The 21973-nt window shown below is 42.6% G+C and overlaps 1 protein-coding gene across 1 annotated transcript in view; it reads right to left on the bottom strand.

Moving 5' to 3' along the window:
• The window catches only part of LOC146829662 (galactose-specific lectin nattectin-like), a 49618-nt gene extending 28038 nt beyond the window's left edge, over positions 1–21580 (bottom strand). Inside the window, exons 1-3 of the mRNA XM_085608333.1 lie at positions 21390–21580; positions 10240–10409; positions 4243–4374 (exon numbers count right to left, since the gene is read on the bottom strand). Of these exons, the coding sequence (XP_085464459.1) occupies positions 4243–4374; positions 10240–10409; positions 21390–21447 (360 nt within the window). The 5' untranslated portion in view covers positions 21448–21580. The remainder of the gene's footprint in view (positions 1–4242; positions 4375–10239; positions 10410–21389) is intronic.
• Positions 21581–21973: the final 393 nt, after the last annotated feature.

Raw genomic sequence — 21973 nt, 5'->3', positions numbered from 1 at the left:
TATATAAATATGTAAGAAAATTGAAACTCGCCAAAATACATGCAACAAAGAAGTCAGGGGACAATACAATACAACCACCTGAAATCACACAGAATGAAATACCTGCACTAACAATAGATCAAATACCAGACCTACAAAATATGCTTGAACTAATGTTCAATCTAGATGAAGGAGAAATCGCAGAACAAGAAATCCTTCAAGACCACCAAACACCCCCCAACCGGCCTCAAGAAAAAATCTAGATTCTGCCCAGCCATGTCACCTGGAAATAAATTCGACCTTTTTGTGAAAGCAATAACAGAGGAATTAGACCACATGGAAAAGGTCACACATCCGGAACCGAAAGGAAAATCTGACTTGCAAAGAAAGGAAAGCTTTAAAAAGTCTAATGGAAAATAAAACACTGATAATTAAGCCCGCGGATAAAGGTGGGAATATTGTCATACAGGACATAGAAGCATATAAAAATGAGGCATACAGGCAGCTAAATGACACTTCAAAATAAAGAAAGCTCCGAAATAATCCCATCAATGACATGACAATACAGTTGAATGTCAAATTGAAATCCTGGCATGAAAAAAACCTGCTTGATCTGGTAGAATTACAATTCCTGACAAATGATTTACCAACAATACCCACAATATATTTTTTACCCAAAATACACAAGTCATTAAAAAATCCACCTGTGAGACCAATTGTCTCCTCATGCAACTCCCTTTATAAGAAAATATGTTGACTATTTTCTAGCCCCCATTGCACAAAATTTGAGCTCTTACATACGCGACACTGGAGACTTTTTAAGAATCCTAACTGGAATAACATGGAGCTCAGAGTACACCATGGCAACAATAGACGTGGTTTTGCTTTACACATCAATTGAGCACAAAGTGGGTTTGAAAGCATGCACACATTTTCTACAACAATGCAATATATCAGAGTTGGAACACACAAAAATGCTACTAGCAATAATAGAACTATGCTTAACGAACAACGTTTTCCTCTTTAATCATGACCTATATTGACAAGAATGTGGAACTGCCATGGGCATTTCTTTTTCGCCAAACTACGCGAACATCTTGATGGGGTGGTGGGAAAAAGAGATAGCCTGGAACACACAAAACCAAGATCACATGAATAATATAATTTTATGGGTCAGATTTATTGACGACTTGTTTATAATTTGGAACGGTTCAGGGGGAAATTTTATGGAGTTCCTCAACACACTGAATGAAAATACTTTAGGTTTAAGGTTTACATGCACCACTAGTACCAAAGGTATTGCATTCCTTGACACCTGGATATACACTGAGGATGATCAAATTCACTCCACTCTGTACCGAAAGGAAACGTCCACGAACAAATATTACACGGTAGAAGCTTTCACCCCAAGTATATTTTGGAAAGCATCCCCTATGGGGAATTTACAAGAATGAAACGAAACTGCTCAAAATAAAATGATTCAAAAGAAAAAATAATGGAAACATCTTTGAGATTGAGGTCACGCGGGTATAATGAGACCACATTGCGTGAAGGCAGACAGAAAGTACAAAAGAAAACACAAACTGAAACTCTGATTACTAAAAAGGAGAAAACGACAGCAGAAAGTAAACAACAGGAACCACCAAGATGTATCTTAACATACAGCAAAGAAAGCGGACTCATTATAAAAAGCATCCAAAAATATATTGAAATGGGTAAAATAAAATAATAATTAAAAAAAAAAGCATCCAAAAATACTGGCCCCTAATAGCCAATGATCCAGAGATTGGCTCCCTACTTGGATCACGCCCTATGGTGACCTACAGGAAAACCAAATCAATAAAGAATTTAATTGTGCGAAGTCACTTTCAACAAGTAACACCAACGAAATGGTTACACCAACAACACGGATTTGTAAAATGTAACGCATGCAAGGCATGTAAAATTAGAGAGAACCGCAAAACCATACAGGACTTCCAAGGAAAGACGATTGAGATCAAACAAACTATCACCTGCTCCACAAAGTTTGTAATATAAATTATCCAATGTAACTGTGGCATGCAATACATAGGAAGTACAATATGTATGCTCAAAAAAAGAATACTTTAACATATTCGAGCAGTTAAAAACACGGATATTAAGATCCAAGACCCCTCATGGGATTAATAACAACAAGGAGTTATTGGTACACATGGACTGACACCATGGAACTTTAATAACCGGCTGCACACAAGAAAGAAAAACAAAAGCTGGAAAAAGAAAAACATTGAAAAGGGAACCGATCCCGATAACACAAATTTAAAATTTAAAAGAAACAGGGAACCACTAAAAAATCGTTACAATGAATAGACACTAAGATCCAACCTAAAACGAAAGAAAGACTAAGTCAATGTACTAAACATAAAATGAATGAAGTTGAAAATATTCTTGTAATGAATGACTCTTGCAATTTAAAGGAACAAACTATCACCTGAAAATCTGAAAACCTTGTAAATATTGTAAATAACCATGCATTACGTTTCCCACAATGCTGCATTATAGGCAATATGTGTTTGGTATAAATAGTGAAACAAAAGAAAGACTCACTGACCGTGACAAAGGCCTCACAGGGCTGAAACGCGTTGGTGTGAGCCAGTACAGCTAGAAATAAAAGCTTAAAACTGGAATTGGAGTGCGTCGCATCTTTGTTTGTAAAATTAATTCTGGGCTTGGATTCAGCACCACAGCGACTGCACCCGTCGTTCGAGCGCGCTGCTGAAAGGATCCGATTGCTTAAAAAAAAAAATTATATATATATATATGTGTGTGAAAGTGGGCATTGCTGTGCTCGCTACGTTGCTGCATCCTCACTTTCAAAGATCACCAGCTTGCAGCCTGCATTTCTCTGGCAGTGCTCCTTTTTGCTCTGTTCTGCAATGCCATCCTCCAGCCCCTCCCTGCATCTAACAGTACTTCCTTTAACACAGTGTTTTCACACAAAGGGCCTAATTTACTGCATTTTGGAGTAGGGCAGCACGGCAAGGCACCTTGAAGCACTGCCCTACGCCAAAATGAAAGGGCAGGAATTCCTGCCCTTATATTTAAGCATGAATTCCTACCCTTTCTGCCTTCACTGGCGCCGTTTTGGCAGCCTAGCGCCAACATAGGCACCCTTGCCCCGATACCTCCATTGCAGGCAGGATTGTTTTTGTGCAGGACAGAGCACCTTTCTGCAAAAAAACAATATTACAGGGCGCTTTTCTCTCAGAAAGAGGAAAAACGAGGAGAAATTAACATATTTCTCCTCCTTACGCCTCACCTCAGGAGGCACATGGATTAGACGCTGCCCCCGGTTCACATCTCTTTGTAAATCTGGAGCAGCATCAGATTCCATGGATTCCATGGTTGTTGCATGGGAAAACCCACCGCAACGCCCATGGAACTCCTCCCGAGCGCAGAGTAAGGCGATGCAGCGATTTGTGCTGAGCCGACTTACTCATTATTTGAGTCCACTCAAACCCACGCAAGGTGAATTTGTGTGGCTTCATAAAGCCTATTGCCCTCCTGTCTTTCACTGCATCCATTTGGCTTCAGTTCCTCACTTCCGGTCAGATGTTACCTTGGTCCAAGGTCGTGTCTTGCAGCTCAGAATCCAGTGAAAATTGAAACTGGTTTCCCTGAGTGAGAGCGGGTATGAATTGAGATGTTTTGAGTAGTTAGAGGAAAAGATATAAGTGGAGAGTCATAAGGAAGTTATGAAAGTCTGAAGGCGGTGCATAGCGGATTTATTGTACAGGGTACTTGTCGGGGTGTGATCACAGTGAAACAATGAGGCATGGAAATTGTATAAGTCACCTGCATTTTGTGCAATTGTGGTGGCACTACTAAGCCACATGTACTTGAAGAGCTGTGAGAAGTAGCTTTGAGAGGGTTGTACTTGTGAGACTTGGGGGTAGAGGACGGTGGAGGTCAGCTAGGGCTCTGGCAGAGCAAATTCTTAAAAAAAATAAAAACACCTTTCATACTCTTCAGTAAGAAGACCTTAAACAGAAGGCCAAAGTGGTACCACACTTTTCAGCTCAGATTTCTGTTCTCAAGACTTAAAGTTCGTAATATTGATGAAAATCACTCTCTTTGTTTATGTTTGATCAATGGCAAAAGAAATTCCTAAAATGGATCTAGCAAGAGTAGACAACTGTTCCCCCTCATTGGTGTCAAAAGCACCTGTCCTTTCCATTCCCATCAATGTCAGCTCAATGCACCCTGTCGCTCTGAGAAACATACCTCCTGCAGATACAGCCCCCCCAACCAGACAAGTTGGGGTTTAGCTTTGAACAAGGCATTTAGCTGATTATTTTGTCTTCGGGAGTGAACAGAGGCCAGGCGTCCACCACGGATCTTGTACCTGCAGAACATCTACATCAACGTGGGTTCAAGTAAAGAGAGAGCAGAGAGGAAGAGTGGGAGAAAGAAAGAACATCAGTAGAAGCAAACATAATATGATTTATGCATTTCCATCATCTCATGGATACATCTCAGATTCCCCTACTTTATTTCATGAATCAGAAGGATATTAATCAGGGGTAACCAGGAGCAGCAGCTGCTTGCCTGTAGGGACTCCTGGCACTGCCCTTGCTACCATGGTGTTCTGTGGTCATGAAGGTAGTGGCAGGACCAGAGAGTTCCCTAGTCCAAGCTGCAGGCTTGGGTTCTATATTCATCAAACCATATGCGACTACGAGTCAACCCTGCAAGCCTCTGAGGTCCCATCCTAACCATAGGTGACTGCCAGTGCCTGCCCCCTGCCAAGCAACTCTCTTGGTCTTCTGACACAAAGAAACATCCTTATGGAGGAAGCTTTTTCTTCCAGGCTGGAAAATACAGCAATCTATAAAATGGTGGCACCAGGCATCTAAACACACATGCGTATTGAAGGTTCCTTCTGCTGGTGAACTGAGTGGAAGGCTGGAGTGGTACTGAAAAAAGAACTACTGGGAAGTGAAAAGGAAGCTCAGACTTCCATCTGTGTCTGCAACAGCCTATTGAGAAGGTGTCGCACTGGTCAGGGATGGGTGCCATTCATGCTGCGCGGAATCCGAGCCAGATAATCCCTGGTACCTGCTGCAGCCCTGGACCTCTAAGCAAGAATGTCAAAAGAGGGGGGGGGGCGAGAGGACAAGAGCGGGAAGGGATCTGGGGTGGGTAGTAGGTTGGGAAGAGCGGGAAGGTGTCAGGGGTGGGTAGTAGGTTGAGAAGAGCGGGAAGGTATCTGGGGTGGGTAGTAGGTTGGGAAGTATGCGTCTAATGAAAAGAGTTCTTTCTACTTAACAGGAAATTTAAATTATTCACATTACACTGTTGCTGTTCATTTCTGGGTAATGGGCATTTTGGCATTGCTGTCAATGATGCTGTATAAAACAGGGCAATGAGGAAGCATTCATTGCAATGGTGGTTTACTTACTGGGGCAAATTGGTTTATGGCATGACAGAGTTACTATACATACCTATGCAATATTTACTCTGGCATGACAGTTACTGTATATACCTTTGCAATATGTACTCGGGCACGGCAGTGTTACTACATATACCTTTGCAATGTGTACCCTGGCATTAGAGTTACTATATATACCTTTGCAATATGTACTCGGGCATGGCAGTGTTATTACACATACCTTTGCAATATGTACTCTGGCTTGACAGTTATCTCTAGACACCAGTACAAGGTGGATTTTACTAGGACAGTAGAACATTAAACACTCCTGACGAGATGGTTTCTTAATGGCAATGGGTGTTTTTTACTGGGGCAGCCCCCCTAGTCAATAACTCGTATTCCTGTGACTCGATGATAATTTACATGCACCAGTCCCTTGAACAATGGCCCTGGCACCTTTAGGGCCCCCCCTCCCACAAAGGGAGCTGCTTGCTGCTTCCTGTCTTCGCGACCTTCGTTGACCTTGCTGAGCATCCGTGATTACCCCTGACAAGATCGCACTTTTAGAAGCTCTTTGGAATACTTGAAAGCTAGCGCCTTCGCACCATATGCATGGCACCACAGAAAGGTTTGCTGAACTCTTAACTGGCATAGGACCCGTGATGGGCATCCTATCTTGTTAGGATTCAAAACTGATATATTTGCTGGTATCATTAAGTTGCAGTACCAGAATATCATTTTCAGAATATCTTCTGACAAAAATAGTGTTCTAATTGTCGCCTCCAATAACGTCACTCCATTGGAGTTAATAATGGAAACTCAGCACCCAATGGGACACTATTTTTGTCAACGATTTTTAGAACACAGTATTTTTTAATCAATATATAACTAAAATTGTGCTGAAAAATACATAGTTTGAGTCTTTTTATATTTAATTTCTTTGAGCGCGGAGACCTCTTAAACTTTCCTAGAGTGGGCGAAGTCCACTCTCTCCGGTCACTCGCGCAGTGCATTATGGAGCTGGACATGTACGAAACTTGTGCCAGCGCTGAAAGATGTTCCTAGTTCGGTCCAAGGCGAGCCGTCCGATCTGTGATTTCATTATCAAGGGGTTAAAGGGTACTCAGTATGACGTCACTACCCAGGCATTCTGGTGACCAACAACCTTGTGGTATCCCTTTGAAAGATCTATGCCATGGGAAGGAACATTCGCTCTGAACCTGAAGGTTGCAATCTCCAGACCCCGATTTAATACTCTTTGTAGCAGCGCTTCCCCCAGCAGAGTAGCGCAGACATCAGAATCCCTCACCTGGCGCATACACAAGTGGTTCTGTGCCTAGAAGTTCATTTGAAAGCACCGAAACAGTGCTTTGGTTGTGTAGTGGCAAACTCTTGATAACATATGCAAAGCGTGCATAACGTGAGGGTAACATTGCAAACACCCCTAGTATTCTGTGCAAAGCCAGATCTGATAAGATAGCACAGCCTGGCTTTGTGTGAAATTCCAATATCAAATAAAAGCAAATGCAATAAGAAAAGGGAAAATAAAATGATTTTCCTATGCATAGTCTGCGTAATTGTCGAAAATTATACATATTGGGCAATCCTCCAGTGGCCAGTTGTCTATACATTGACATTTTCCCTGGATGGTGTCCCTCAAGAAGAAATCTCGTGCACTACACCAGGTGCATGCCCCTACACCTTGTCGCAAAGCTTGCAGTTAACAAATGGCTTCTTAACACGACAGTTGACTATAACATCTTTGGCTCCTGAGTCTGACCCCTTTATAAATAAAACGATTCACAATTTTTACATTTTGCGCTTCCACTGCTGCTGATTTTCTTGCAGCTCTGTATGAGTATTACTACATGTTAGCCTCAGTCTCTCTTGTAGCTGACAAGTAGTGGACCAGCTTTACGCAAAATACACATGCACCTAGGTCCATGCTGGGGCATGTACCCACACCATGCACCCTCACTAGGTTATATGTTGGAATAAACAGGCTGGCAGGGCTGATGATTATAGAGGATGGAGTGATGCTGCTGGAAATGGAGAGAGTAAGGGACTAGTAGCAGCAGAATTACTATGAAGGTAACTTATACTTACTCCACCATCTGGGTCACCACTGTTGGTGGGAGAATGTGCATGACTTTGTGAGCTACAGAAAGTTTGTGAAGTTTGAAATAAACAAAATCCACCGAAAATGTATTTTTAGATTACTTACCTTTGCACAAGGATTTTCGCACAACAAAAGTCGCGCTAGAAACTTTCTCATTTAAAACCTTTTTGATCAATAACTTTGCCACTGAATAACATGCACAACTTTCACAATTTAAAGTGCAAAAGCTGTGCACAACACTAAGGGGCATATTTACAACGAAGTGGTGGAGCGCAGCGTTAGCCTCCTTGGCTCCGCCACTTCAGAAACGAAGGGCTGCATCATATTTACAACAATATGGTGCAGCCCTGGCGCTAAATTTAGCAGCCTAGCTCTGACGCAGGCACCCTTGCACCATAGTGCAAGGGTGCCTGTGTTGATGGGAAGATTGTTTATGTGCAGGAAGGTGTCCCTTCCTGCACATAAACAATCTTTAAATGGCGTATTGTCACTTTTATGTGTTCTGCTTAATGCAGCACACAGAGAAGTTGCAAAACGTTTTTTTTTTTTTTGATGGTTTATGTGCAGGCAGGGACACCTTCCTGCACATAAACAATCAATGGCGTTTTGCTGTTTCTATGTGTGCTGCACAACGCAGTACACATAAAAACAGCAAAAACAAGGAGAAATATAGCATTTCTCCTCGTTTCGCCAGTTTAAGACTAGGTATTCCCTGGTCTTAATTTTGGCGCTACCTCCAATTTATGCCACCCTTGTAAATAGGGGGCAGTGTCAAAATCAATGGGTGTTGCGGTGGAACGCCCACGTAACACTCATTGCCCTCCCTTTTCTCGCTAACTACAGCGTGAAAAGGTACCTTATTTATAAGGCACCGTTAAGCCACTTAACCTGGCTTAATGCTGCCTTGTAAATAAGGCGAAGCCCCTATCGCCACCACACCGTCACTAAAAGTGAAATTGTGGTAACGATAGGGATTGTAAATATACCCCTCAGTGTCATCAAACCTTTCCCTTCTTCTGCTCACCCCAACTCAACATCATTCCCAGAAAATGATGAAACCACATTGAAAAAAAATAACACGCTTTAGACAAAGATACTGCATTAAACCACTTCACAGACCAGCTCATCACTTCTGGATGAGGCAATGAGAGATCAATACCTGCACAAAGGTATGTGGAAGAGCCCAGGTGGCTACCCTACATATGTCCACAGCCTAAACATGTTGGCATGAATCTACTGATTAATCAAGACAGAATGGGGGAGAGGGAGGTTTATTAAGGGAACATTCCAGTTTTTCCTCCCAGAGTACATCCGTTCTCAAGGCTATACTGTTCCTATGTAAATATATTATCTTGCATTGTAGATTGTACAACAAAGCAATTTTCAGACCAGATATTATTTAAAAAGGATGTGGACCCTTCACCCACTCCAAGTGGCATGCTTCATCATAGACGTTCGTCCTTGTTAGCAAACAAGTTGCTTGGCTGGTTCATTCAGAGCTCTTGGATGTATTTTCTTCCAGCATGGGATGTGTGCATCCTATCTTGGTCCCATAATTGCTAAAATTGTATATAGCAATACTACCTATTACATTTTATTAATGTTGTAGATCACTTATAAAATGTATGTGAGGGGTATGCTGTAAGTTGTGAAACCTCCTTCATCATTCCTAAACTGGTTGACATGTTTCTGCCCCAACTTCCTTGCCCTTCAGTCAAAGCGATAAACCTGTCTGCCAGGATACAGCAGGTACCATCTTAGGATCTGCTCCTAATCATTTCAATTGGTACTTTATTGAGATAGAAAGTTAGCCCCTTACAGCGCCTTGAGACCCTCACGGGTGAGTAGCGCACTTAACCAAGAGGCCATGGTGGATGACAAGAATACTGTCTTCTCTGAGTTAGAGCTGACTCTTGCAAGAGCAAAGCAGTGGAAGGTAGTGCTGCAGTCCGAAGAGTTGCTCAGTTCTTCTGTGATAGGCAGATGCGCCACTTTGTAAACCCCTGCGCTACATTATACCTGCACCAGGTATAATGTATGCAGGGTGGGCGTTCCCATGTAAAAAAGCCTTATAGAAGTGGTGCAGTGAAATGTATCAGATTTCTTGGACGCCACTACACCAAAACCTTACGCCTGCCTCACAGCAGGCATAAGGATGACGCAGTGCAATAGGTATAGGCCTCCCCCATGGATTGCTGGAGTTGCATCATGCTTACGACATAACTCCAGCAATATGTGGGTTTTGCCCCGACAGATACGTCAGGATCCCTGACGTATCTGCTAATCCTTTTTGCATGGAGTGCCGTACAGTGAATACGGCGCAACCATTGTGTCTCAAGGAGGGCGCACTGAAAAGTATTGCATCGCTGTTTTCATGTAGCAATGCAACACCTTTCATAAATGAGGCCCTGAGTTCCTTCAAGAGACCTGGCGTTTCTGAAGTCTACCTGCTGGCAAGTGGAGTATAAAGAACAGTCTTCCAGTGTTAGCACATTATTCATCCCCATGACCAGTGGCACTCTGCTGTGGGATACGTGGACTGTTACAACCTTCCATCAGCCCTATCCCAGATCACTCATCTTCAGGACAGGTCTCGAGATCCCAACTTCCTCCCAGCTTCCTTCACAGAATGTCTTAACCTGTGTAGCCTAGCTGATCAACCTGATTGTGTTTCCGTCCACAAATGCGTGCTCATTAAACATAGATTAAAATAAGATATAGCTGTACACACCTCGGCCCTGGCGAATGTAAGCTTCTGAGGGAAGAATTTGTAACAGGTTGTTCCGAACTTGATCCAGTCATGAATTCCACACACTGGGCACCGGTAGCCATCAGAAGTGTTCAGCTTCGGTAAGGGATCAGATCCAGAGTAGTCCATCAGGTAATCTTCAGACATCATTTCTGTAATTAGCAAAAAACAACCTAATTGAATGACCACCTCTGTGTATGTATGTGTATATATTATCTACTGGCGGTCACCAGTAGATAGTTATAGTTAGGGCCGTGTTTCATTAGGAAATCTGAAAATTCTATTTTGAATAACTTTGGCGCCGGTTGACGAATCTTCGCGAAATTTTCAAAACTAATGGGGCGCTCCGCTCAGCTCCTACCCTGAAAGTCTCGGGGGGATTCGTCAAGCGGGGGCCGAGAAAAAAGGGGGGTCCCAAAACGCGTTTTCCCCATGCATTTTCCCATAGGACCTTTAGTCGAAGGTACAGCCCGAACGGCTGAACAGAATTACTTGAAATTTGGCAGAGAGGTAGTCCTCAGGTCAGGGAAGTGCCTTTTGCATATATGGAGTCAATCTGTTCAGTATTTCCAGAGAAAATTGCATTTAAAAGCACATGCATATCTATAGCCGCGCACCCTAACGTGCGCAAGCGTAATTCTGATTGGTTGTTACATGTCAGTCAACGTTCTAATCGGTCGAAATCAGGAAGTGTTGGCCGCCATTTTGTTTGTTTTCAGTGCGAGAGTGGAAAAGGAAGGTGGCGAACGTGAAAAGGGGGCAGGGTAGAGAGTTCCTGACCCCCTAGCCTTTTCAGGGCGTCCCTGAAGGACCCCGAAGGCAGAAGAAAACATTTAAGTTTTTTTTTTTTTAAATCGCGGGGGTGCGCGCACCGTGTGCACACGGTGAAAAACCATTAAAAAAAAAAACATTGAATACGTAGTTTATTGAAAAATAAATATATTAAAAAAAAATAGATACATAACTTAGCATTTAAAAAACCATACAAATTTACTGAAAAAACCATAGGTTTCACACACGTTATAGTTAGGAATTAGCATTTAAAAAACCTTGCAAATTCACTTAAAAACCATAGGTTTCACACATGTTATAGTTAGGTGGATATTTCACTCGTAAAAAACCAATGAAATTCCCCCGTTATAGTTACTTCAGATAACTATAACTCGCGCGACCGCCACTCTATCACAAGGATGATGTCATCAGTGATGTCAAGAGTGATGCCACTGACCATGTCATGAATGATGTAATATGTGACGTCATGAGCAGAGGATTGCAGGCGCGCGAGGTATAGTTATCTGAAGTAACTATAACAGGGGAATTTCATTGGTTTTTTACGAGTGAAATATCCACCTAACATAACATGTGTGAAACCTATGGTTTTTTAAGTGAATATATATATATATATATTACCTACGGGCAGTCGCCAGGACCGTGTTTCTATTCAAAAGCATTTTTCCTTTTGTCAATATCTTTGGCGCCGTTTGATGAATCTTCGCGACATTTTCACAATAAATGGTTCACTCAGGTCAGCTCCTGTCCTGAAAGTGTCGGGGGTGATTCGTCAAGCGGGGCCCGAGAAAAAAAGGGGGTCCCAAAAAACGTTTTCCCCGTTTTAATTTCCATAGGTAATTTTGGAACAGACTACAGCCCGAACTGCTGAACGGAATTACACCAAATTTGGCAAAAAGCTAGCTCTTTGTTCAGAAAGTGACCTTTTCTTTAAATGGTGTAAATCCGTTCAGTAGTTCCTGAAAAATTCAAAAAATAAAAATATCGATATCTGAGCACCAAGGAGGGTTCGCGAATCCTCCCGAGCATGAGCTTCATTCTGATTGGCTGCCAATACTCCAAACCAGAATGCGTTGGCAGTCATCTTGTGACTCTGTAACCTGGTAAGAAGAAACAAGTTAAACAAAGAGAAAAAACAAGAAAAGGGCTGCTCAGGGGTCCCACAAGGACCCCCAGGGCCAAACAAGATTTTTTTTAAATAATCGGCCAAATTCACGCTGGGTGTGCGAATCTGGCCGAAAAAAAACTCAAAAAACAAAGCACAGGCTCCCGCGCTTCATTATCTTTAAGCCCCCGGGTGGGTCAAGTCCCGGGGGCAATGCTCAAACAATAAGCGGGGGCCCACTGTTTACTCACCTATACAGTTATGCACAAACCACCTCACTTATTCATACAGATACTAACACATACTTACTCTCTTATACATTCACTGATACAAGGACACACTCATCCATACAGCCACTCTCACAATCACTCTCACATATAGTCATTCATATACTCCAACACTCACATATACTGCCTTTCACATATGTAGTTACTCACACCAGTACCACTGAGCCATCCATTCACTCACCAATACACCCATACACACATTCACCCACCCATATAGCCTTGCACAGATGCACCCTTGTACCCATACACCCAGTGAATCACCAACTTACACATCTATGCACAGTCACACCCCCCCCACCCACCCACACAGACACTCAGGCACCCATACAGATACTCAGACAACCAAGCAATAACCCATATAGACACTTATGTAGCTACTCACCAAACCAGGCAGACACTTACACACCAACTGACAGACTGATACAGACATTCACACAGATTAGTCACTAACGCATGCATTCAATAAGACACGTTTAATCACTCACTTATACAGTCAGTCACGCACCTACTAAATCATCCATTCAGACACTTATACACCCACTCATTCTTCAATACACCTTGGCGCATATCTATATATCTATATATATATATCTATCTATCTATATCTATATATATATATATATATATATATATATATATATATATATAAAACATATTTAAACTTTACATAAACACACAGTCACTTTATGATGTCACCAGTGATGTCATTTGAGATGTCATCAGGGATGTCACTGACCATGCCATGAGTGATGTAATATGTGACGTCATCAGCAGTGCATTGCGGGGGCGCGAGTTATAGTTATCTCAACTAACTATAACAGCCGAATTTCTTTGGTTTTGTATGAGTGAAATTTCCAACTAACTATAACGTCTCTGAAACCTATGTTTCTTTCAGTGAATTTCAAAGGTTTTTTAAATGCTAATTTCTAACTATAACGACCCTGAAACCTATGTTTTTTTGAGAAAATATATATATATATATATATATATATATATATATATATATATATACATACACATTCGTTGAAAAAAAACAAAGGTTACAGGGATGTTATCGTTAGGCTCAGATTTCACTCTTACAAAACTATAGACATTCAGCAGTTATACTTACCTGAGCTAACTATAACTATGCCCCCGCAATGCACTGCTTATGATCTCACATATTACAACACTCATGGCATGGTCAGTGACATCACTGATGACCACTGAAGAATTTTCACAACTTACAACACTGAAGACATCCCTGATGACATCATCCACAGAACCACTCACACACCCACTAATACCCCCATACAACCTCTCGTATAGGAAGGTGAAGAGTCCACGAGATCCTCTAGATTCATTTTTAGAATTTGGCCCCAGGGAAGTGGTGGTACCCGGGACCTGGGGGAGTCAGAGAGCCTCTCCATTTAAAAGAGAAATAAGCCCTGGCCAGGTGGTGGTCCCTGGGGCATTAATAAGCCCCAGGAGGGGGGGGGCCCATGCGCCACCCTACCTTAATTATCAACATGCCCATGGGACATGGCCCACCCAGGGGCCGATGACTAAAGAAGAGCAGGAGCCCTCGCTTCTTTTGTTGAATTATTTTTCCTACAAATTAGCGATATGGCAATTTTGTGGTATTTGGTATCACTTACTTTATTTTCTTAAATTTCCCAACAATGGATTCACACTAAATAACTGAAGGTGTGATCTGCATAACTAAATCTTCCTTTCTGCCAAATTTGGTGTAATTCCTTTCAGTGGTTCCGGCTGTAGACGTGTTGATCGGTCATATGGGAATTAACATTGCAAATGCACCCTTTTGTAAACCCCATTTTTCTCAGCCCCACTTCATTAATCGCCCCGAAACCTTCCGTGCGCAACAAGATTCACCGGGGCACTTTATTAGGAAAAAAACTTCCATGAAGATTCGTCAAACAGCGCCACAGATATAGGCAAGTCAAAAAACACTTTTCCTGTGGAAACATGGTCCTAAATATAACTACCTACTATACCTATATATATATATATATATATAGAGAGAGAGAGAGAGAGAGAGAGAGAGAGAGAGAAATTAAGTTCCATTACAAAACATAAACAACTCACCAGTTATGATATGATATACTAATCAAACTCCCAACATAAACTGACCATGGTCTCACATATGAAATCATTAATACTTTAAATAAATGTATTGATGACATCGCATATGACCTCATCAGTGATATCACTAATATGATCATCTTTCATTATGGTAACTGATTCTAAGTTATTTAAATGAAGTAACATTGTTGGCCTAGTTTCATTATTATGAGTACTTCATGTATGTGCACTATATAGGGAGGCCACCTTACTGCATGTCATTGCAGACACAGTTTCACTGTTTCATGTGAGAAATGAATGATTTCTTGGTATTGTAGTTGTGATTTGTTTCCATTAAACTAGTATGACTAACACACCATAGAGCAGTGATTTGTAAATTGATACCCAGGGATTGGAAATCGTGTTCATGAGGACATGGAGCACATGGCATCTCTGCTTCTGTAAAGCAGGGTTAAACATCAGTGTGTTATGGCACAACCTGTTTGTAGTACCGAACTACAACATATAGGCTAAAGAATGGTCTGTTTATTTGTGGAGCAGGCTTGAAACAGTGAAAATCCTCACACTGTTCCCACTTGTATTTGTGCTGCTGACGTCCTGCACTTACGTGTATAAAATAATGGGCCTGATTTAGATCTCGGCGGATGGGTTACTTTGTCACAACGGTGATGGATATCCTGTCCGCTGAAAAATATAAATACCCTAGGGTAATATGAGATTTATATTTCAGCGGATGGGATATCTTTCACCGTTGTGACGGAGTAACCCGTCCGCCGAGATCTAAATCAGACCCAATGTTTCCTTTAGTTTAAAAATGGTTTTAAGCTTGGTATTTCATTGAATGTTGCCTGTTTATATTTGCTGAATTAGACCAGGTGCAGAAAATCATTCACATTCAAATCCTTTTTAAAAATACACAAATGGCGTTACAAATTTCTGTGTACTTCTCATGTGAGAGTACAGACATGTCTGAATAATGCTATCATGTCCTGCGCCTCCTGTGCCTCCTTTTAGAACTTATATTAGCCAAGACCTTTTGATTTCACTACAATTATATGTATAATTAACTTGATCGGGTCTTTCAGCCAGCTCTTTTCATCCATTGGTTTGTTGTTGTGTCGGCATGGGCAGTGGGTCAGCCCATTTGTCATTGGCTAACTTCACTGTGAGTGACTGCATTCTGCTCATTCTCAAGGAGCGCATCCACATGTAAATTAGTTCCCTTCCGTTCCAAGAACTGCAACAGCAATGTGTGATTTTTGAGACCCAAAAATATTTTTTGATTTTAGCAATGTTTTTGAGGCAGACCGGCAGCTCCTTCAACAATAAAGTTTTACAAAAACCATTACAGAACCAAGCAAACATTAACAAAGCCAAAAGTCTGGCAGAAAATACTAGAGCTATTTGCTTTGCCAATACTTATTAATCTGTGCTTCCATTTGAATTCCTGCTTCTGAGTTCTATCTCGCCAAAAGTTCTTCCTTAATGCCAGGTCACTACTGCTTGCATGAAAATAATGTACCTCTTTCTGTCATAGTATCAATGTCCTGCTTGACTCACGCTTACTTCACTGCATTGAATGCTTGACTTCAAAGACTTATCATTGGTGATCAGTGAGTAAAGCTTACAATTTCACTTTTTAAAAATAATTCAGATTTGAGATACGTTTTCACCATATATGTCTTTTAGTATCACTCTGTGTATATATTCGATCTATAAACTTCTAAACATATTCTGCCCACTCCCCAATCCGACAGCGGGTCCTCGCGTTACCTTGCCCTTTGAATCACTTCTGTATATATTTGAGCTGCTTTGCTAACGGCGTCTCTTCTTCCTCTCGCCCTTCACCTCCCCTGTAATTACATTGGTCTGTGACATGCCAAATATGTCCATACTGGCTTCCAGAATTGCTAAATTGCACTAGAATTTCACAATTCTCGTATTTTAAATGACATTCCTGTGGGAACAAAGGAATCTAAAGGCCTCGCTCATACTGCAATGGCGGTGAACCATGATGTATGCAATATCTTATAATTTGATCTCGTTTAAGATCTCACATGAGGTTATCAAATAATATGCATCTTTCTAGGTTATGTGACAGGGACCAGACAATGTATGTATGAATCCCAAACATGTAATCTCCCTTTTCCATGCGCTCTTCTACACCAGCATTGCAGTACGGAAAGAGTTTGAGCTACAATGGGTATGTGGTTCCCACCTAGACAAGAAAAACTGTTGATACCCCCACCATCCTCCACCCCCGATCGATGCTCCCTCCGCACTCACATCATTCTAGCATTAATATGTGAGATGGGTATGTTATGCATGGTAACTTCCATAGCCTCTCTGCCCTGAATGTGCATTTCAGTACTTTGGCCCAACCCCCCCCCCCCCCCCCCCCACACACACAGCGCTCCGATGCCCTGATGCCCTTAGGACGCTAGATTGTGATCTAAAACTCTCAATAAACATTGGTCAAGTATGGCCATTTGTATTGGAGGATCTTACTACAAAGACAGGCAACGTTTCATGAAAAGACCCCAGACAGCCCAGCACGTCGATCACTGACTTTGAATTTTGGGTAAAACATATGGTTGGTATGCATAGGTTGTCCATGTCTTCCTGTCATGTCGATCAAGATTCGAACGACACACCTGCATGCAGCGGCATAGCTAGGGTGCCATGGTCCCCAGTGCAAGCAATGAAAAACCCCACTAACTGTTAATTAGGTAGTAAAACCACTGCTCAATTGGCCCCTCAGGCCTCTGGACCCTAGTGCACTGCACCTGCTGCACCACTGCTAGCTACGCCGCTTCCTGCATGTGCTTCCTTAGACCTTCTCACACGACCTTCATTTCTGGTCCGAGTGGTCAGCATGTGTTCCAGACTAACTGCTCTGAAAATGATCTGTTGACATACTTTTTGTCCTATTTTAATTTGTTGAGAATCATATTTAACCCCCTGGAGGAATGCGGTAAGTTGATTATTTTTCTAAAATTGAATTTTCTAATTAAAAAGTAGCCAACATTTCCTTAATGAACATGTAATATTTTTCAGTACACGGAGTGGGACTTCATGTATGCGTGACATAACTTGTCCCCAGATCTCATGGCCTGTGTGATCAAGATAACACAATCAACGCCTGTCCCCAAAATCTCATTTAGAAGTTTTGGTTGAAAGTAAATTCCATGATCTTACTTAAATTGGTTCCTAGTTTAGGGAGAACATTCTGAAGCTGGCCGTACCAGCTGTCCCATCCTAGTATTTATTTATTCCCCTGTATTTTGTGATGATGTTTCCTTGTTGTCTCAATTTCAAGGAACAATCTCCATGCTACTGACCCACTCTGCCACACCCTAGGCTGACATAGAGGACTGACAATACCCCCAAAATACTTTCCTTTGCTATTGTCATTCTCCGTTACCGTGGGCATTCAAGAAGGCTGGGGTAGTGATTATTGTTTTAGTGGGGATAGACTGTTTGTAACCCAGGGGCCGTATTATACAATGCAGCGCATCTTCTGTGTTAGGCCTGGGCGCATCTTTCAAAAGGTACGCTCAGTGCAAACAAGGAGAATGCACTCAGGCTGAATGCACTGCCCACAGGGGAGCCACGTACTCACGCTATCCTGGGGGCAGCCCATTAAAGTGAAATATGAAGCGGCTTTGAAGCAGTCGCTCAGTGTTTCACTATGCAGGCGACAACGCGCCTGCACTTTTAAAGGTGATTAGACATCCCCTTGTAGGCAGGTGCAGTGAGTAACTTTTCCTGCCTGCAAAGGGCTGTCTAGGGGATCCATAGGACCCCCTTCACCTCTTCCAAAGGTCTGCCGTCAGGGGGCGCACTGAGAGTGCACCATCTTTTAGATGGCACACTGTTAGCACACCTCCTGACATCTTCTTTAACTTTGCTCCCGCGTCTTTAATATGGCTCAGAGGCAAGAAGATTCCCCCATCTGCATGGGGCTACGCCCCCATGCGAATTAGGGAACATCCTCTGATTATAGTGATGGTGCTATATGTGCCTCCACCTTATCTGTATTACAGAAGTGGCCGCACCTGCGTCTGCCGCCCCTTCTGTAATACCAATGCCCTGTTGCTTCTCCGGGGAACTTTGTATAATAAGGTCCCTGGTGTATTGAGATCTATGACAAGATGTCGGATGTATATGTAAAGGTATTGGGCCTGATTCGCAAAGGTAACTTATACTTTGGAGTAAATTTACACTTGGAGTAAGATGGCTGATCGAATATATGTGACAAAAATATTGTGCGGACAGAATATCATGTCAAGAATGTTGAGGCCCAAAATATTGAGAGAGTATGTACAAATAGGTAAGTAGAGATTGACTATTTTTCTATTTTTAGCTCCACAGCTATGTACATTAAATATATATATATATATACACACACACATATTGCCAAAGTACGTAGATGTGGAGTTAAGTAAAGTAAAACCTAACTTTCCCATAAAACTTACATACACAATATTTTTGTTCTCGATATTCTTGACACAATATTTTGTCCACACAGTATTTTTTCCTTGATACTTTGTCCAAACACCTTGGTGTAAGTGTAATATTTGTGACATCCACCCCCAGAGTAATGCAATTGCCTTACTCTTGTGTGGATGAGTAACCACCCTCCCACAACCTCTCTAAGATCATCCCTAAACCCCTCTTATTCCTCCCTAATCCCAACCCCCTTTTGAAGTAAGTCTGTCCCTATTCTCACCCAGACCCTCCAGTCCCACCCACATTTACTACTACAATGTATACTTATCATGCAGAGGCTCTGCAGTCGAGGTGGAGAACTCTGAACTTAGTTTGAGAATCGCAACTTGCAGTACATTTTGAAGTACTCCAACACATACTATGAGGTGCAGTTTGTGGATCAGGTCCAAAGTCCCTTCTATAGAGGCTCCGTTCCCACCTGGTCCTGGATGGGAATGGAAGGAATGGATAAATAAATCTCAGCCACTGGGGACCGCTCGGGCAGCTTCCCATGCCATTATTTTTTGCCAACTACGCCACTCCAGAGAGAGGGACCTGTCAAACACAAACAGTCTTGACCATGATCCAATAGGAATTTGGGCAGGACTGTTCCTATTGGAGCGGGTCCAGGACTGATTCGATCATGGTGGTACTCGTCTACAGTGGCAGTGTGCATGAAAAACGTAGGTCTGGAAACAGGTCCAAAGCGACTGCCAATGGCTAACATTAATTCAAGCATGCCTTACTTCACTTTGCTTCTGTTGTAAACAAGATTGAATGTAGGTAGAAGGTCATTTATGATCCTCTGCCCAATGACTGTCCCGTTCTTACCATTCTTGGAAAGGTAGGATGAAACTTTTATTTTCCTCTTATCTGGCTTAGCTGTAGGACACACAAAGTGATCCAGTCCAAGTCAATCTCTCACTCTCAACTGTGGGAGATAGGCTGATAAATTCAGCCAGACTGCTTGGTTGCCGAGATCAGAGCCTGAAGTTCTTCCCTTTGCCCTGGTGCTGTCTGCTGCCTTGCAATGCTGGCCGAGAGTAGTCCCAGACCTACTGCAAAGAGACTATAGGGGCAGCATGGAGTGCATTAAAGTCCTCCAGAGACCCCTCATTAGAGACAGTGGAAAACTGCAGCAAGCTTGACTAGCTTTTTCCCATGCAGCACAAACAACCATTTTCCTGAATGTTGGCATTCCACTTGAACGACCTCAAGTACCTTATCCTCTGAGCAGAATAGGGCAAAGACGGGCTGTCTACCAGCCTCATTACTGGAAGAGTGACCCAAGTCACAAATGTAGGTCCCATCTTAAATTCCTGGGCTTTGCAGCAGTGCAGCCAGGCCCAATCCCCATACATAGAGAAGTCATGGACTGGACCACAAGGTTTGTTGTTGATTCTTTGTCACTCCAGTTGGGTCTCATTAGTAATGTACTTGAATCCCATGGCATAGTGAACACAGAACCCATGTCTGGGCATGCTTATTCTTTTTTCTCAGTACAACACGCAAAGTGTGGTATGTATGCCCAGACGCGGGCCCCATTCTCAATATGCCATAGGACTCAATTGTTGCCGTAATGACGGGGTCCAGAAAGGCCAAATCGTCTAGGGTTGCTTGTATTATATTTCACACGGGACCTGGCCTTACAGTTCAGACTGGACTGTTAGTATTATGGCTAGACTGAGGCTGATTTACATATCGCTAGTGTCTGAGGTAACATGGTGAGCAAAAAAGGTGGAGTGAATTGTGGCCCAGAGTAATTCCCATTCACAGAGATTAATACAAGCAATCCACCCATTACGTTTATGTTTCCCTCACTATACATAACACGTGCTGTCTGTAGGGCTCACTGGATTGCCTCTTTTTGCCAGCCTGGTTCTCTCACCTTTAACCCCTTTCCCAGTATCTTCACCGCAGTCTCATACTAGACTCTTCTGTGTTTACATTGCATGCCATATGGAGCCGCATATGGGAAGGCACAGTACTCCCCATTGACTCTCACTGTGCCACAGCTTATTCCCTGAAGACCCCCTCTGTGCAAGCATGGCTCGCTCAGTATAGCCCTTCATGCTGGAATTGCTCTCTCCAGTGCTCTTGGTGTACCTCAACATTGTACTGAACATCCCCCCCCCTCCATGCATCTTCCTTATTGACTCCCTCTCTGCCCCTTGACTGTTTCATCAGAGTGTCTCTGTACCTCCAAGGCTCACCAGATACAACCCAACGCCTCTTGCATAAATCTTCATAGAGAAATCCCTCAGTCAGTGCATGGAAGGCCTCCAAGTATCTCTCAGTCCTTACAGGGCAGTACAGGATAATGTCTATGAGGGCCCCAGCTTCAGACTCAACCATGTGTTGGCTCAGTCACTTACCCAGAGCGTTGCAGGTCACCAGTCCCAGCAGGGAGAAGACTATGAGCAGAGATTTCATCGTGGCCGAAATTGGAGACTCCTGACCCAAAGCCAATGTCTGCAGAAGCTCAGTCTGAACCAAGCACAGCACCGACTTCCTTCTTCTCTGCTCTGGCGCAGTCCCTTTAAAGGAGGACTTTGCAGAAGTACTTACACGTGCTACCTATGATACTTATCAGCACCTTTATCAAACTGTCCTCACCGCCAGGCTTAATTGAATATGGAGCAATCCCTGAAAGCACCCAAGAGTTGTCAACAGGAGGCATTTCTCAAGCCCTCGCTGAGGACAGGGCATGGTGGGGAAATCACCATGTCTTTAATGTCATCTGATGAGATCTGAGGATAGGGTGCCAGACAAATGCTCAAGTCTTCTTGTGTATTGCTGAAAGTGATCGAAAAAATATATCTCCGCTGTAACGTGTAAATCTTGCAGTGCAAAAAGCTGGGTACGTTAACTTAGTATTTGTTTTGCAGCATTTTTTTTTCGCAATTTAAGTTTCACTTTTAAACTGCTATAGACCATATAATAGGCACCCAAGTATAGA

Source organism: Triturus cristatus, chromosome 5_2 (assembly GCF_964204655.1).
Source record: "Triturus cristatus chromosome 5_2, aTriCri1.1, whole genome shotgun sequence".
Lineage (NCBI taxonomy): Eukaryota > Metazoa > Chordata > Amphibia > Caudata > Salamandridae > Triturus > Triturus cristatus.
The sequence above is the reverse complement of the archived record's forward strand: the minus strand, read 5'-3'. Positions and strand labels throughout refer to the sequence as shown.